Source organism: Mobula birostris, chromosome 27 (assembly GCF_030028105.1).
Source record: "Mobula birostris isolate sMobBir1 chromosome 27, sMobBir1.hap1, whole genome shotgun sequence".
Classification (NCBI taxonomy): Eukaryota; Metazoa; Chordata; class Chondrichthyes; order Myliobatiformes; family Myliobatidae; genus Mobula; species Mobula birostris.
In genome coordinates this window covers 7,051,193-7,069,083 of record NC_092396.1, presented here as the reverse complement: position 1 = coordinate 7,069,083, position 17,891 = coordinate 7,051,193, and the positions used below count along the sequence as shown (strand labels likewise).

Below are 17,891 nucleotides of genomic sequence, written 5' to 3'. Positions count from 1 at the left end.
GGAGGGGAAGCCGGTGCCTGTGATGGAGCTGGCTGAGTTTACAACATTCTGCAGTAAGCCTTAACCGTGGCTGGAATTAAAAAAAGCATTCAACTTCAGCTGGTTGTCCTTTCAAAAGGCTCCCCAAAAGCCTCAAAAAAAGCCTGAAACCACATATGGCCAGGCACAAGGACACCTATTAGAAGATTACTGAATGGTCTTCTCATGCAAAAAGATAGATTATGGCCTCACAATCTATCTTGTCATGACTTTACACCTTACTGTTTGCCTGCTCTGCATCTTCTATGGACTTGTTACTAATCAAGAACCTAGCAAGCTTCGCTTTAAATATACCCAACAACTGGTCTCCACAGCCATATGCGGCAATGATTTCTATAGATTCACCACCCTCTAGCTAAAGAAGTTCCTCCTCATCTCTGTTCTAAAAAGACATTTTTCTACTCTGAGGCTGTGCCCTCTGGTCCTAGGCTCTCCCATTATTGGAAACACATCTCCTCTATGTCCATTCTATCTGGATCTTTCAATTTTCAATATGATCTTGAGTAATGTTCAGGGTTCATCTTAGATTTGTCTTGTATCGATACAGGGATGATTTGTTCTTTCAAGTTTTGTTCTGCTGTTCTTTTATTGTGATTTATATAACATCACAAAGTTTAAAGCCTGTTTCTTTTTCTTCTGACTTTCAGAAAAGGCACCTTGTTGTTTAACAACATCTTCTCTATCATCCCAGCAATAATGATGGGAACAAGCAACGCATCCAAATCATTTGAAATTATAATTATTGCCAGAATCATTGTTGGAATCTGTGCTGGTAGGTATGTCTCTCTTTAAGGGGAACATGAGTGGGTGACCTCATCACTCAAAGGGTGGTGCAAGTGTGGAACGAGCTGCCGGTGGAAGTGGGTTCGATTTCAACACTTAAGAGAAGTTTGGGTAGGTACAAGGATGAGAGGGTTATGGTCCGAGTCTAGGTTGGTGAGACTAGGCAGAATAGTAGCTCATCACAGACTGGATGGGCCGGAGGACCATTTTCTGTGCTGTAGTGTTGTATGATTCTATAATTCTACAACTGCCCTGCCAAGGAGGAACTCAGTGGATGGGGCAGCACAGTAGCATAGCGATTAAAGCAAACGCTTTACATCGTCAGCTATTGCCAATTGGGGTTCAAGTCCCGCCACTGTCTGTGAGGTGTTGGCACGTTCTCCCTGTGAACGTGCGGGTTTCCTCCGGGTGCTGCGGTTTCCTCCCACAGTCCAAAGATGAGCAGTTAGGAATAGTGAGTTGTGAGCATGATGTGTTGGTGTCCCTCAGCACAATCCCCAGTAACTTGACATAATGCAAATGATGGATTTCACTGCATGTTTTAATATTTGAATGTACAGTACATGTGATAAATCAAGCTAACCTTCAATCTTTAATTCTGTAAGTGTTCAAGCTAACCTTCAATCTTTAATTCTGTAAGTGTGAAGTGTTGATATATATATATATATATACATGGTTGGCGCGTGGCCAAGTGGTTAAGGCGTTCGTCTAGTGATTTGAAGGTCACTGGTTCGAGCCCTGGCTGAGGCAGCGTGTGTACCCTTGAGCGAGGTATTTAACCAAGCGTGAGGTGTTGATAGTTCTTCTTTTACTGGCACCTGAATACAGGGGCATGGAAGCCAATGAGGACCATTCTGGTTAGGAGAATGAGGAGGAAATCTCATTGAAACCTATCATATACTACAAAGCCTAGAGAGAGTGAACGTGGAGAGATGTTTCCAATAGTTGAGGAGTCTAGGACCCAGAAGGCACAGCCTCAGAATAGAACAGAGATGAGGGGAAATTTCTGTTGCCGAAGGGTGGTGAATCTGTGAAATTCATTGCCATAGACAGATATGGAGGCCAGAATCATTGGGGATATTTAAAGTGGAGGTCTTGATTCATAAAGGCATCAAAGGTTATGGAGAAAGGGCAGGAGAATGGGGGTTGAGAGGGAAAGTAAATCAGCCATGGAAGAACGGCAGAGCAGACTCAATGGGACGAATGGCCTAATACTCTTCCTATGTCAAATGGGTTTATGGTCTAAATTCGCCTTACACAGCCTTAAGGGAGGTTTTAAAAATTCTGCAGAGGGAGAGTTTTGGACCAAGGTGACTGGTGGAAGATCCCCTCCCTCTCAGTCCTGGTAAACAAACTGTCTCCAAGCTCGGGTCATTCATGAAAATTAGGAACTGTGCTTCGTACAAGTTGTCTATTGACTCTGTTCTTTTATCTAGGCCTCTCATCCAACGTGGTCCCTATGTACCTGGGCGAGCTCTCACCAAAGAACTTTCGAGGAGCCATTGGGGTGATGCCCCAACTCTTCATCACAATTGGAATCCTGATTGCTCAGATATTTGGATTAAGAAATGTCCTAGCAAATGACAGAGGTATTCCTCTCGGCCTTGTGATAAAAGATTAGAGTGTAGAATCGTTATTTTTCTAGTATTTTCCTTGTAGTTCAACTTCTCTGTGTTTGCTTATAATTTTTATATTAGGTCTATATATATATGTAATTGTTCAGTAAATTTTCTAGTAATTGAAAAAGGAAGATTAGCTTACTTTTTGCCACATGGGCTTTATTTGTCATATGTATTTTGATATATACAATGGAATGAGTAATTTTTGGCAAATCATGTCAGTGGTATTTGTGCCGTAAGTGTTGCCATGCTTCCAGTGCCAACAGAGCATGCCCACAATTTACTCATCCTAACCCTCATGTCGTTGGGATGTAATGGAAACCACAGCTCCCAAAGGTACAGTAATTCACATGGTCACAGGGAGGGACGTACAATCTTCCCACTGACAGTACGGAGCAATTAAATCCCAATCTTACAGCTGGCACTGTAAAGCATTAAGCTTCCCGTTATGCTACTGTGATGGCCCATTGATCACCACTGTTGCTATTACAGTTGTGTCTAACTGAGTACAAATAAATGGGCAAAGACGCCTACATTTTCTCTTGTTTTTCCTTACAGGTTGGCCATTGCTCTTGGGACTGACCGGAATCCCAGCCGTGGTGGAGTTAATCTTTCTGCCTTTCTTCCCCGAGAGCCCCAGATACATGTTGATTCAAAAGGGCGATGAAACTGGAGCAAGAGCAGGTAACCTGGGCTGCACATCTGCGAAAGAATGTGCTGGCTGGCATTGGCGAGGGTCCAGAGGGGGTTCACGGGAATGAAGGGGTTAACGCATGAGGAGTGATTGGTGGCTCCGGGCCTGTTCTCACTGGAGTTTAGAAAACTGAGGGAAGATCTTACTGAAACCCACTGAGTACTGAAGGGCCCGGAGGGAGTGGATGTGAAGAGGATGTTTCAAATGGTGGGGAAGTCTAGGACAAGAGTGCACAGACTCAGAATCGAAGGACGACCCTTTCAAACAGAGATAGAAACATATAAACAGCACGTCCCTTCAGCGCAGGACGTTGTGTCGACATTATAACCTACTCTATCATCAGTCTCACCCTGCCCTCCCATATAGCCTCCATGTGCCTGTCGAAGAGATGAGGAGGAATTTCTTTTGCCAGAGGGTGGTGAATCTGCGGAGTTCAATGCCATGTTTGGCCGTGGGTATAATTAAAGTGAAGATTGATCGATTCTTGATTGGTCAGGGTAAAAAGATTGTGGGGAGAAGGCAGGAGAGAGGGATTGTGAGGGAAAATGAATCAGTGGTGATTAACTGGTGGAGCAGACTCGATGGACAGAGATGCCTGATCCGGCTCCCATGTTTTATGATCTTCGTCATTATCATCATTATGTGCTGTGTCGTCTGATGTGGGCAATGGTTGTCTCTATCCATGACCATGATTGTTCTTGGCAAATTTTTCTACAGAAGTGGTTTGCCATTGCCTTCCTCTGAGCAGTGTCTTTACAAGACGGGTGACCCCAGCCATTATCAATGCTCTTCAGAGGTATACTCTTTCCTTACATCTGGCCTGGAATCATTCTGGGCCTCATATTAAATTAGACTCAGAGTATAACTAAATGACAGCAACCTTTACAGTTGAACAGTGAGGAGGTCTTAAAAGTTTGGACTTAAGTCTTTAATGAAAGAATCTTTGATCAGTGCTTTCTTATCTTGTAAGTGGAGCAGGAATATTGACATGTGGGAATCAGGAATGCAAAGTCTATATCTGACACACCTTGGAGGAAACAGAAGGCAGTGTCAGCAACAGTCAGGAGACTAGTCAACAAGTGATGCTGTGGGCTTTCAATCGTCTCACATAACCTGGTCCCAGCCTGCTACCAGGCACAAGCTCCACCACCTCAGGGGGACATTTATTTTCAAAACCTTTGTCAGCAAGTAATGAGCATAAGAACTTGGGAAATAGAAGCAGCAGCAAGGCCATTCAGCCCTTCAAGCCTCAGGTTAATTAGGGGAAAGCTGTGGGAAAATGCTTTCCAATCTCTTTGGTTCATACCCAAGCTCTTTGGTGACCAAAATTGGTTTAGGACTGGTAGAATCTGGAGAGAGTCAATGGGGTGTGGGGAGAGCGGAAAGGGATTAGTGTGACTATGTGCCTGATTGTCGGTGAGGCAGAAGTTAAGGCTCACATTGAGAAGTCCCAAAGCTATGCTCATCTTCATGAGTTTACCATGGAATGTCGCCAGGGTGATGAAAAGGCTTTGTTCAGTTTTGCCGCCAGACTTAAGGGAAATATTCCCCTGAAAATGGCTCTCTTATGAGTTTACTTGTGATCGTGAGATTTATATTACCTGCTCCTCCCTAGTTCCCAGATCTGTCTTGTCTGGAACAATTAGAATTTTATATTTCTTTATGGATTAACAATTGGTTACTGCCTTATAGTTCAAAGTAAATTTATTATCAAAGTACACATATGTTGCCATACATTACCCTGAGATTTATTTTCTTCCAGCCATTCACAGTAGAACAGAGAAATACAATAGAAAAACTACCCACAAACAGAGATGGACAAATAATTAGAACTGAAGACCGGCTCTTGCTTGAATTAATATCCATTATATTCGTATAACTCCAGAATATTCTCTAGCATGCATAGGAAACAGAGGGGTTTCTTGTGGCAATACAGGACCAGGTTGGCAACACAAAAAAAAATGATCAAAATATGTAATAAAAGACCAATAATTTCAAGACAATGCTGAAAATGTCAAGAGAAACCAGAAACCATCCAACAGATTACAAGATCCTGCAGTAGTTTAACTCAGTCTGATTACTTATACAGGCAAAATCAAGTGGCAAACATCATTCACCAAAATCTTACTTTAAAATGTAAACTCATAAAAGACACCATACTGTACTATAAATACAAGCCTGATCTAGTTTTAAAGTCAGAGTCCTACAAATTATATTACAACTGTGGGAGGATGATTCTTTGAATTGTATTTTGTATATGTTCTTTGATAATAAATCTACTTTGAATCTTTTAATTTTTGATCTATTGCTTTGCACTGTTGTAACTATATGTTATAATTATGTGGTTTTTGTTAGTTTTTAAGTCGATTTGTCATGTGTTTTCGTGATATCATTCTGGAAAAACATCTTTATCATTTCTTAATGCATGCATTACTAAATGACAATAAAAGGGGACTGCGTGTCCTCATAATCATAATCATATTATTACAGATAGGGCATTCCATGATAACCATCTGGATATAATATTACAGGATAAAAAAGTATATAGCCATTCCAACGCACACAACATACATAAATCAGTAAGTGAAAAAACACTAGAGATATGCTGAATTAAAAGAGGAAATTGAAAGTTATGGAACATGAACAGGGTATACGTTGTCCCAGTACTAATGTCTAAAACGCGTGCCATCCCAAAGTCTCTGCACAATAGCATTGAACAATTCTGCCTACACAGCAATATTTATGTAAATCTCCAGAAAGCCACAATACTAAACACCACTGGAATAGTCCGAAGGTTACTAGCAATTGAGAAAGGAATGTGCCTGGCTGTGACTGTACCTCGGGTTTTGCTAGCTTGAGCTGAGAAAAAAATTTTTTAAATTATAATTAATTAATAATATTGAGAACATGAACTATAGAGTCTTTGAAAGTTTCACTTTTTTTTCACCTGTTTTAACATCTCGAGAGTAGTGTTTATGGATGCTATATTAAGAGTCACATATACGCTCAGTGGCCAATTTATTAGGTACAGGAGTGTATGTAATACATATATGTCACCATATACAACCCTGAGATTCATAAAGTGGCCATTGACTGTATGTCTGTGGTCTTCCGTTGCTGTAGCCCATCCACCTTAAGGTTCGAGGTGTTGCGTGCTCAGAGATGCACTTCTGCACACCACTGTTGTAACGCGTGGTTATTTGAGTTACTGTTGCCTTCCTGTCAGAATGAACCAATCTGGCCATTCTCCTCTGACCTCTCTCATCCACAGAACTGCCACTCACTGGATTTTTTTTTTGTTTTCTCTGTAAACTCTAGAGGCAACTGTAAAAACCCCAGGAGATCAGCAGTTTCTGAGATACTCAAAACACCCCATCTGGTACCAACCATCATTCATACCATGGTCAAAAGCACTTAGATCACACTTCTTCCCCATTCTGATGGTTGATTTGAACTACAACTGGACCTCTTGACCATGTCTGCATGCTTTTATGCATTGAGTTGCTGCCACATGATTGGCTGATTAGATATTTGCATTAACAAGCAGGAGCACAGGTGTACCTAATAAAGTGGCCACTGTGCGTACAATAGAAGATAATTAAAATCCCATCTTTAAAACAGCATAGATCAAATGTCTTGTGTTCAAGCTTTAAGGCGTCTGAGAGGATGGGAGGACGTTGATGGTGAAATTGAGGAGATGCGTTTGGAAGATGAGTCCGAGAAAGCTGAAGGTCGGTTGTCTGTACTCAATCTTTGCTCATTCAGGTCACTACGCTGGCAGTTAATCACCGTCATTGTTCTGAACATGGGACAGCAGCTCTCTGGAGTTAATGCAGTAAGTAACGAAAACGTGCTTGGAAACAGTATCTAAGTAGTATCTGAGAAGGAATGTGCTGACATTGGCGACGGTCCAGAGGGGGTCCACAAGAATGATCCCAGGAATGAAAGGGTTAATGTATGAGGCTCTGGGCCTGTACTCGCTAAAGTTTAGAAGAATGGGGGGGTGGGGTGTGGATCTCAGTGAAACCTGTCGAATATTGAAAGGACTAGATAGAGTGGATGTAGAGAGGATGTTTTCAATAGTGGGGGAGTCTAGGACCAGAGGACACCGCATCAGATCAGAATGGAGGTGAGGAGGAATTTCTTTGGCCAGTGGATGGCGAATCTGTGGAATTCATTACCATACATGGCTGTAGAGGCTAAAGGCTGATTTATGCTTCTGCGTTAACTTGACGCGGTAACCTACGCAAATAACTTACGCGCGTTGGTGTGTCTGCGTCACTCTGTAATTCGCAGACGTCATGCATGCGCACACACTTGCTCGTACAAGGCTTCATGGTCATGGTAGTCTTTCTTGGGGTAAACAAGAAGCGAGCTTCTTTTTTCGTAAAAGCGAAATATGTCCTCCATAATTTCGGAGGTCTGTAAAGCTTTATGGAAAGCATTGCAGCCAGAGTTCCTTCCCTGCCCTTCAGTCCCCCAATGGGAAGCTATTGCAGCGTAGGAGGAAATGTGATGCTATCAAGCGGACCAATCACAGCTGTTGGGTTCTGCGTTGCCGCAACGCGTAGTTACATTTTGGGAGAGGTGTGCATCAGGCTCTAGCGTAGGGATCCGCGTCGGCACTGCATAGGGTTTGCGGCGACGCAATACTTACGGCGTTGCATTGACGGAGAAGTATAAATCAGGCTTTAGTCATTGGGCATAGTTAAAGCGGAGTTTGATAAATTCTAGATTCGTCAAGGTGTCAAAGGTTACAGGGAGAAGACAGGAGAATGAGGTTGAGAGGGATAATAAATCAACCTTGATGGAATGGTGCAGAAGACTCGATGGGCTGAATGGCCTAATTCTGCTCCTCTGCCTTATGGTTGTATGAAATAATAAAGCTGTATTTATAAATCAACATTTTCTCATTATTCCATGGCTTTTGGGTAAAAGGTAATGCCAAAACATTGTGTAAGAGTGTTATCAAATAAATGTTCACACTGAGCCACGAGGAGCTGTTAATGAGCAATCATAGCTGGAGCGAATGCACTCACCGTCTTTCCCAGGCTTGGGTATACCCGAACCAGAGGGCATGGGTTTAAAGCAGGGGTGGCCAACCTCTTACATTCCATGCGTCAATTTTTTTCACTCACGAGTTCAAATGCGCTGTACAACTCTTGTACCCCCATTCAATTCTTGTAAAAAAATATGTTAATATAGAACTCATGCGTGAAAAAATCACATCTGAACTCGTGCGTGAAAAACTTGACGCATGGAATGTAAAAGGTTGGCCACCCCTGCTTTAAAGGAAGAAGGGAAGTACAGTGGATTCCGGTTAACTGGGGCAGCCGCTTATTTGGGACGACTCTTAAACAACAAAAATAATTGGGAAAATAACCGATATTCCCTTTGTTTAGTTGGGACACTATGCCACTTAATTGGGGCAGGAGACTGTTGCCAAACAGTTTCTAACTAATGTCAGTCACGTGCACTTGCGTAGTTGGTAGACACTGCAATGTGCTTAGAGCAAGCAGTTTTTATATAGTATCACAAACAAGAGATGTTGGAAATCTGAGCAACATACGCAAAATGCTGGAGGAACTCAACAGGCCAGGCAGCACCAATGGAAAAAAAGTACAGTCAACTTTTCGGGCCAAAACCCTTCGGCAGGCCCGAAATGTCAACTGTACATTTTTCCATAGATGCTGCCAGGCCTGCCAAGTTCCTCCAGCATTTTGTGCGTGCTTCTATTTAAAAAGCAGTGATTCTTGTGACTGACAGTTGGCGAGAAGTAACCAGTTAAACAATTCAGAACGGTTTTGCTCACTGAGGTTTCAAGCATTCAGGCTTGGAGATGCCAGGAACAGCCAAGAGTGAAAATGAAATGATTTCACTACTTCAACAAGTTAGGAACTACGAATAATTTAAAAGTGTCACCAATCATCTTGAATATTTCAATGAAAATGAAGATTTGGAGGATGCACTCGTCAAAAGCATTGTATGAAAGCAGCCCGTTATCTGCACTAATTTTGTTTTCTCTTTGGAGCAAAGGAGGATGAGGGGAGACTTGACAGATGTGTACAAGGTGATAAGAGGCATAGATAGAGTGGACAGCCAGAGGCTTTTCCCAGGCTGGAAATGGCTAATACAAGGAGGCATTTTTTTTAAGGAGATTGGAGGAAAGTATAAGGGGATGTCAGGGTAATTTCTTTGCACAGAGAGTGATCAGCGTGTGGAACACCCTGCCAGGGGTGACAAAGAGGCAAACACATGAGGAATGTTTAAGAAACCCTTAGGTAGATGATAGGAAAATGGAGGGCTATGTAGGAGGGAAGAGTTAGATCTTCGAGTAGGTTAAAAGGTCAACACAACGTTGTGGGCCGAAGGGCCTGTACTGTGCTGTACTGTTTTGTTTTATGTCTGATTGTACCAGCAGTTTAGGAAAGTGACTCTAGAGTGAATGTTTCTCAGGAAGAACACTCATGTCTGCCATTTTCCCAGAACTCAGCAGAAAATACAGTGTCTTCCTGTCTTTTCAAAAGACAAAAAAAATCAACTTTCACACAGCGACTCTTTGAAGAATGTTATGTTGAAAACAAACAAAGGAGGGGCGTGGAAGCATAGCGGTTAGTGCTATCACTTTACAGCACTAACAATCAGCGATTGGGGTTCAAATCGTCCTGCTGTCTGTATGCTCTTCCCATAGCCATATGAGTTTCTTCCGGATGTTCCGGTTCCCTCTCGCCTCCCAAAGATGTACAGGTCAGGGTTAGTGAGCTGTGGGCTTGCTACGTTGGCACTGGAAGCGTGGAAGAACTTGCGGGCTACCTCCAGCACATGGATCTCAGCATAACCTACACATACTTTGATAATAAATTTCTTTTAAACTTCGAACTTTTGCGGCAGGAACCAGAAGGGCCTGTTACCATACGGTACCTCTAAAGCTAAAAATCTAAATCTTAATTCAAAGCATTCATAAATGGTGTCAAGAGTTCAGAATTTGGAGATAAGATAGCAGCTTGTAAAGAGAGGGTATATTGTAAAATTTAATTTTAAAATAATGCAGAGGTCTCATTCAGTATCCACTCATTTTCTGTTTGCAGATATATTACTATGCAGACAGCATATATCGATCGGCAGGGGTGAAGGAGAACGATATTCAGTATGTGACTGTTGGCACAGGATCGGTCAATGTGTTCATGACCATAGCAGCAGTGAGTCCTAATTAATTTCTGCTATAATCTTTACCAGATGTTAATGCGGTTGGACGTGAGTACGCTGCATTAAGCTCACACTGCTGTTGTGTTCTACAGACGGCTATAATCGAAAAGGCAGGTCGCAGGCTGCTCCTCCTGCTGGGATTTGCCATTTGCTGTATCTTCTGCATAATCTTAACCATGAGTCTGAACCTCCAGGTTGGTGGAAATCCTTGTACTCTGTGAATGGCAATGAATTAATAACATATATACTCAGTGGCCACTTTATTAGGTACACCTGTACACTTGCTTGTTAATGCAAATATCTAATGGACCAATCGTGTGACAGCAGCTCGGTGCAGAAAAGCATGCAGACACGGTCAACAGGCTTAGTTGTTGTTCAGACCAAATATCAGAATGGGGAAGAAATGTCATCTCAGCTACGTTGACCATGGAATGATTGTTGGTGTCAGATGGGGTGGTTTGAGTATCTCTAAAACTACTGGTCTCCTGGGATTTTCTCGCACAACAGTCCCCAGAATTTACAGAGAATGGCGCACAAAGCAAAAGACATCCAGTGAGTGGCAGTTTTCTGAGGGAGAAAATGCCTTGTTAATGAGAGAGGTCAGAGGAGAATGACCAGAGTGGTTCAAGCTGACGGAAAGGTGACAGTAACTCAAATAACCAAGCATTACAACAGTGGTGTGCAGAAGAGTGTCTCTGAACACACAAAACATCGGACCCTGAAGTGGATGAGCAACAGGAGCAGAAAACCACACTGAGTTCCACTCCTGTGCCTACTAAAGTGACGACTGACTGTATATTCCATATTCCGAATAGGATCTTAAAGCTTTGAAATGATGTTGCATAATTAAGTTATTTTTACTTGGACAGAGTCTTCAAACATTTGTATGTGATTAACTTTATTAAAGGTTAGCTTTATTTGTCATACATGCACCGAATCATTGAGTGAAATGCATTATTGTTTTGTGACGTGCCAGGGACAGCCCACAAGTGTCACCACGTTTCCGGAGCCAAGTTGCAGGCCCACAGCTCATTAACTCTAATCCGTGCACCTTTGGGATGTGGGAGGAAACGGGAGCATCTGGAGGAAACCCTTGTGGTCACGGGGAGAACGTACAAACTCCTTCCCGACTGTGGAAGGAACTGAATCCCGATCAGTGAACACTGGTGCTGTAAAGCGATATGTGAATTGCTACATTACCATGCCATCCTCGATTTGAAGCCAGCTAACAAGAATAGATTATGGTAACGTAATGGCCAAAACAGTATCTTATGAGGATAGGCTGAGCGAGCTAGGGACTTTCTCTTTGGAGAGAATAAGGATAAGAGGTGACTTGATAGAGGTGTACAAGATGATAGAGGCATATATCAGTGGATAGTTTATTGATTCATTAGTGAGACAGTGCAGAGTAAGCCCCACACATCCCCAGCCACCCCCAACAACTCCAATTAACCCTAACCTAATCACGGAACAATTTACAATGACCAGTTAACACAGGCTTTGGACTGTGGGAGAAAACCAGGGCACCCGGAGAAAATGCAGGCATTCCACAAGGAGGACATATAGGGACTCCTTACAGAATGGTGCTGGAATAGAACTTCGGAATCCAGAATGCCCCAAGCTGTAATGGTGTCGCACTAAACATGATGCTACCACGGTGTGATCGCCAGAGACGTTTTCCCTGGCTAGTAATGGCTATTATGAGGAGGCATAATTTTAAGGTGTTGAGAAGGAAGTATAGAAGGATATCAGGGATAGTTTTGGTGGGTGGGTGCATGGAACGTGCTGCTAGGGATTGTGGTAAAGGCAGACACATTAGGGACACTTAAAAGACTCTTGGAGCAGAGTTGGGGAGGAATTTCTTTCGTGACTCTGCAGGTTTCCTCTGGGTGTTCCAGCTTCCTTCCACATTCTAAAGACGTATGGATTGGTTAGGGTCAGTAAGCTAAGGACGTGCTACGTTGACGCCAGAAGCATGTCGACACTTGCAGGCTGCCCCCAGCACATCCTCGGACTGTGTTGTGCGTTGACACGAGCGACACATTCCACCGGATGTTTCCATGTTTCGATGTCCATGTGACAAATAAAGCTAATCGTTTAATCTTTTCTCTCTTTACCTGTATAAGATCTTTCCACATTCTCCTGCACTCCAGGGAATAGTCCTTATGAAGGGTCACGACCTGAAATATCAACTGCTTATTCCCTTATGTAGATACTGTCCAATCTGTTAAGTTCCTCCAGCATTTTGTGTGCGTTGCACTGCATTTCCAGCATCTAAAGTCCTAACCTATTCAACCTTTCCCTATAATTCGGGTCCTCGAATTCTAACAACATCCTTGTAAATTTTCTCTGCGCTCTTTCAAGCTTTTAACTGTTGTGTATTTAATGAAATGAAGAAAGCACCACAGAAGCTAAGTTACATATAATGCAAGAATGTGATAAAAGTGCAATAAGAATTACTGAATGTGAAAAATATGTTTTCTCCTTAGGACTCCATTGATGGAATGTCATATCTCAGCATAGTCTGCATAATCGTATATGTTATTGGACATGCAATAGGACCTAGTAAGTAGTACAAAAATCATCCAGTTCTTCACTCAGTTTGATTTTTCTTTTACTTGCTGTCTTGATGCAGTTACAAAATGTGAAAATAAATTCAATGTCTTTACGGTGTGTGACCTACAGTACACCCAGTGGCCACTTTATTAGGTACCTCCTATTCCTAAAAAAAGTGGCCACTGAGTGTATGTTTGTGATCTTCAGCTGCTGTAGCCCGTACATGTCAAGGTTCAGAGTGTTGTGCATTCAGAGATGCTCTTCTGCACACCACTGTTGTAATGTGTGGTTATTTGAGTTACTGGTAATTATTTCGCTATAATTGCTAACAGTACTTCTCCTGTTTTTCTCCTTCATTAGGCCCCATTCCGTACGTGATAACAACAGAAATATTTCGTCAGTCCTCCAGACCGGCTGCCTTCATGGTGGCAGGATCAGTTCACTGGTTATCCAACTTCCTCGTGGGCCTCATTTTCCCGTTTCTTGAGGTACATTTAGCTCAAGCCACATTTATTTATGATTAAATGCACCCATCCATATCCCGTGCTCTGGGTGGTCTCAACCTGATAGTCAAGTCAAGTAACTATATACAGGTACTGTAGATAATGTATATGACCATATAATTAATATAGAATGGAGATGTTTCTTCGAACTAGAGCTCAAATTTCACCAGGGTGCCAGAGGCCAAATATCGAGAAAGCCAGACTCAAGGGAAAGGTTGTGCAGGGTAGGACTTTATTCAATGGAGCATAGAAGATTGAAGGGAAACCTTATCATCATCATCATTATGTACCATGTCATGTGAAGTGGACAATCATGGTCTCATGACTATGATTGTTCCTGGCAAATTTTTCTACTGAAGTGGTTTGCCATTGCTGCTTTCTGGGCAGTGTCTTTACAAGACGGGTGACCCCAGCCATTATCAATACTCTTCAGAGATTGTCTGCCTGGCGTCAGTGGTCACATAACCAGCACCTGTGATATTCACCACCTGCTGATACAATCATCCACCACCAGCTCCCATGACCCTGATTTGTGGGGAGGAGGGTGTGGTAGTGCTAAGCAGGTGCTATACATTGCCCGAGGGTGACCTGCAGGGTAACGGAGGGAAGGAGTGCCTTACACATCCTTTGGTAGAGGTGTATGAACTGATGAGGGGTATAGATTGTGTGTACGCACCCTATCCACCGGATGGATAGAACAAACCCATGACATGGGTGAATATATTGGCCCTTGTGGCTAAAGGGATCAGGGGGTATGGAGAGAAGGCAGGTACAGGGTTCTGAGTTGGATGATCAGCCATGATCATACTGAATGGCAGTGCAGGCTCGAAGGGCTGAATGGCCTACTCCTGCACCTATTTTCTATGTTTCTATGTTTCTATGTCATGAATTGGATGGATTGAACAGACACACGTGTTACAGTACAGGTCTTATCTTACCTGCTCATCGAAAGCCACTCCCCCAATGGAGGCAGGGGCTGGCCTATTTGAGGAGCACTGCAGCCCCTCGCACTAGCTTCCATTTAGCTGATGATGTCATGACGCCATTAGGGTTTAAATCTAGTGTGTGGTAACCGTGTGGTCTATCTTCCTCTCTGGTCACCATGGACCAGGTAGATGATAGGTGCCATGGAAACGGTAGACAGTGGGGGGAGGGTGTGCTGCAGTTCAGAAGGGCCGGGCACACACCTTGGATGAGTATTTGCCACTGTGTGTATGTGTAGTGTCTGTTTTGTCCTGTCACTTCAGGCATTCAGTTTAGGTAAATATCTGTATCCGAGTTTGGCTTGAAGGGTTATTGAAGTTATACTCTTTTGTTCAAGAGCCTGATGGTTGAGGGGTAGTAACTGTTCCTGAACCTGGGGGTGTGTGTCCTGAGGCTCCTGTACCTTCTTCCTGATGGTAGAAGTAAGGAAAGAGCATGGCCTGGGTGTTGGGGGTCTCTGATGATGGATGCTGCTTTCCTGCAACAACGTTTCACGTAGATGTGCTCAATGATTGGGAGGGCTTTACCTGTGATGGACTGGGCTGAATCCACTACTTTTGTTTAGTGTCATTGTCTTGAAATATAGGGGGCTTAGATAATTACTTATTTGGTTTAGATACTTGGTTGAGAGTTTCATTGTTTGTCTTGTAAATAAATAGTTAGCATGCTTACTCGCAATCAGCATCTCCTGTCCCACTTACCAAATCCGCAAATCTTCTTCCCTGTACCAACATGAGTTGGGTGAATGTACCCTATCATGAACTGGGTGGGTGAACAGACCCACGAACATACGTCTGTGATTTTAGGTTTGGATTAATAGCCCACATGGATGAATCGACTATGGATGCAATAGAAGAACGGCAATATATATTGTCACGTAACACAGAAAATCTATTCGATCGGATAAATGGGATTTAATTAGGCCACACCAGTCGGTCAAGTCATAGAACAGTACAGCATGGAATCAGGTCTCCTGGCCCAATTTGTACATTCCAACCATGGCGCTGGTTCAAGCTAGTCCCATTTGCCCATGTTTGGTCCACATCCTTCTGGACCCCTCCTGTCCATCTACTTATTCAAATGTCTTTTAGATGCTGTCATTGTACCAGCCTTCATTGCTTCCTCTGGCCGCTTATTCCATATATGCACCACCGTCTGTATGGTGAAGTTGACCCTGACGTCCTTTGATGTCTTTCACCTCTCATCTTAAACTTCTGCCTCTAGTTTTTAGTTTCCTTTTCGTTCCCACCTCCCACCCTTTTCTTCTGGCTTCTGCCCTCTTTCTTTCTAGTCCTGATGAAAGGTCTCAGCCTGAGTTACCAAGTGTTCATTTCCCTCCAGAGATGCTGCCTGACTTATCAATGTTGAAATCAAAGCCAATTTATCTCTGGAATTCTTTAAAGCCACAGTCAGAGTTCATTGAACCAGATTGATAAACGGGTTAGATAGGCGGGTTGTATATCAGCCATGATAAGTGTCAGAGCAGGCTTAAAGGACCAGGTGCTCAACTCCTCCATCTTGTTCTCTTCATGTGTTATGTTCCCTGAGCTTAGGTTGGAAATCGAAGACAAAGTTGAAAAAAGGTCAAAGTAAATTTATTTTCAAAGTGTGTATAAGTCACCATACTCTATCTGAGATTCATCTTCTTGCAGGTATTACAGGAAAACAAAGAAATACAATAGAATTTATCAAAGACAGAGGCCAGAGATTTATTTATGACAGTGCCAGTAGCAGCATACTGTTGTATTTTAACTATATTTAATAAATGCACCTTACATCAACTTGTACATCTGCAGAATACTTTTTTATCTGTTAATATTATTGTATGTGATATATGTATTGCATTTTGCACCTCGGTCCCAGAGAATTGTTGTTTCATTTAGCTATATAAATATGCACAGTTGAAGGACAACAGATTTGAACAGAGTGGTGGAGTAAATGATATTTAAAGTTACAAGCAAATGGAAGTTCAGGGTCTTTTGCAAAGGATTGGGGGGGGCTTTGGGGTTTTGATGTTTCTACCATTCATTCTGTGGGGTTTCTTTTTTCATGGATGTCTGTGAAGAGTAAGAATTTCAGGTTGTACACTATATACGTTCTCTGATAGTAAGTGAACCTTTGAAACTTGCAGACTAGTCACAGGTGCTCTGCAAAGTTAACACCATTTTATTCCCCCTTCATCTTGATACTGTTAGAATTAAGGAATCAATATTAGCATCAAAGGTTCAAACTCAACACCTTCCTGTCTAATTTTTTTTTTGTCTAACTAAATTCTCCTTGCAGAAGGGGATTGGCGAGTACAGCTTCATCATTTTTGGGGTGATCTGCCTAGCCACTTTTACCTACATCTTCTTCGTCATTCCTGAAACGAAAAACAAGACCTTCCTGGAGATCAGTCAGATTCTGGCCAAGAGGAACAACGTGGAGATGAAAGTGAAGCAGGAGCAGCTGGATCTGAGTCTGAGGGATGTGGGTCACGAACAGTGGAAGGCAGAGAAGAGCACACATCCCTAACCAACCCCAGTATGTTCCTTGGGCTGGAATCATTTTGTGCAATACTAACCACACACATGTTAACGTTTGTAGGAGGCTCCTTTGCCACTTGGTCTAACAAGAGTGCTAATACATTTACAATCATTCAGTGTCATTATCATTGCTGGTAGAATTCCATTCCTTAAACCTACTACCTTATTAACTCCCTCACATCTAAAAGAAATTCCTAAAAACCTGTATCTCTGCCAATGTTTTTTGTAATGTGCAAATGCAAAAGCTTTTAGATAGTGTTTATTGACACCAGTCAATGAGGTTATTGACCATAATATAAAATAGGCATCCGTTAGTCTCGTGAGACCATGGATTTGTGCCTTGGAAGGTTTCCAGGGCGCAGGCCTTGGCAAGGTTGTATGGAAGACCGGCAGGTGCCCATGCTGCAAGTCTCCCCTCTCCACGCCATCAATGTTGTCCAAGGGAAGGGCACTAGGGCCGATACATCTTGGCACCGGAGTCATCACAGAGCAATCTGTGGTTAAGTGCCTTGCTCAAGGACACAACACGCTGCCTCAGCTGAGGCTGGAACTAGCGACCTTCAGATCACTAGACCGATGCCTTAACCACTTGGCCACGTGCCAATACTATTGACCAGGACAGCATGGAAACAGGGCTTTTGCCCCAATTTCTCCATGGCAACCATGCTTCTGGCCCTAAGATGGTCCCGTTCACCCACATTTGGCCCATTTCCCTCTAAACCAGGGGTTCCAACCATTTTTATGCCACGGACTCCTACCATTAATCGAGGGGTCCCCGGACCCTAGGTTGGAAACCCCTCCTACCTGTGTATGTACTTAATCAAATATTTTTATATGCTATTATTGTGGATTTGATCAGCTTTATCAGATTAGTTTTATAATTCACGTGGACTTCAAAATACTTAAATATACATCTGACAAATGAAGTTACTGTAATCTTTCATAACTAACGTTCAATGCTGAAGTCAATATAATCAATTTA

General features: G+C 42.7%; 1 protein-coding gene across 1 annotated transcript in view; it reads left to right on the top strand.

Moving 5' to 3' along the window:
• The window catches only part of slc2a5 (solute carrier family 2 member 5), a 32,530-nt gene extending 14,639 nt beyond the window's left edge, over nucleotides 1-17,891 (top strand). The window contains exons 5-13 of the mRNA XM_072244755.1: nucleotides 687-811; nucleotides 2,259-2,411; nucleotides 3,000-3,125; nucleotides 6,783-6,970; nucleotides 10,224-10,334; nucleotides 10,434-10,535; nucleotides 12,831-12,906; nucleotides 13,258-13,385; nucleotides 16,668-17,891. Of these exons, the coding sequence (XP_072100856.1) occupies nucleotides 687-811; nucleotides 2,259-2,411; nucleotides 3,000-3,125; nucleotides 6,783-6,970; nucleotides 10,224-10,334; nucleotides 10,434-10,535; nucleotides 12,831-12,906; nucleotides 13,258-13,385; nucleotides 16,668-16,898 (1,240 nt within the window). The 3' untranslated portion in view covers nucleotides 16,899-17,891. The remainder of the gene's footprint in view (nucleotides 1-686; nucleotides 812-2,258; nucleotides 2,412-2,999; nucleotides 3,126-6,782; nucleotides 6,971-10,223; nucleotides 10,335-10,433; nucleotides 10,536-12,830; nucleotides 12,907-13,257; nucleotides 13,386-16,667) is intronic.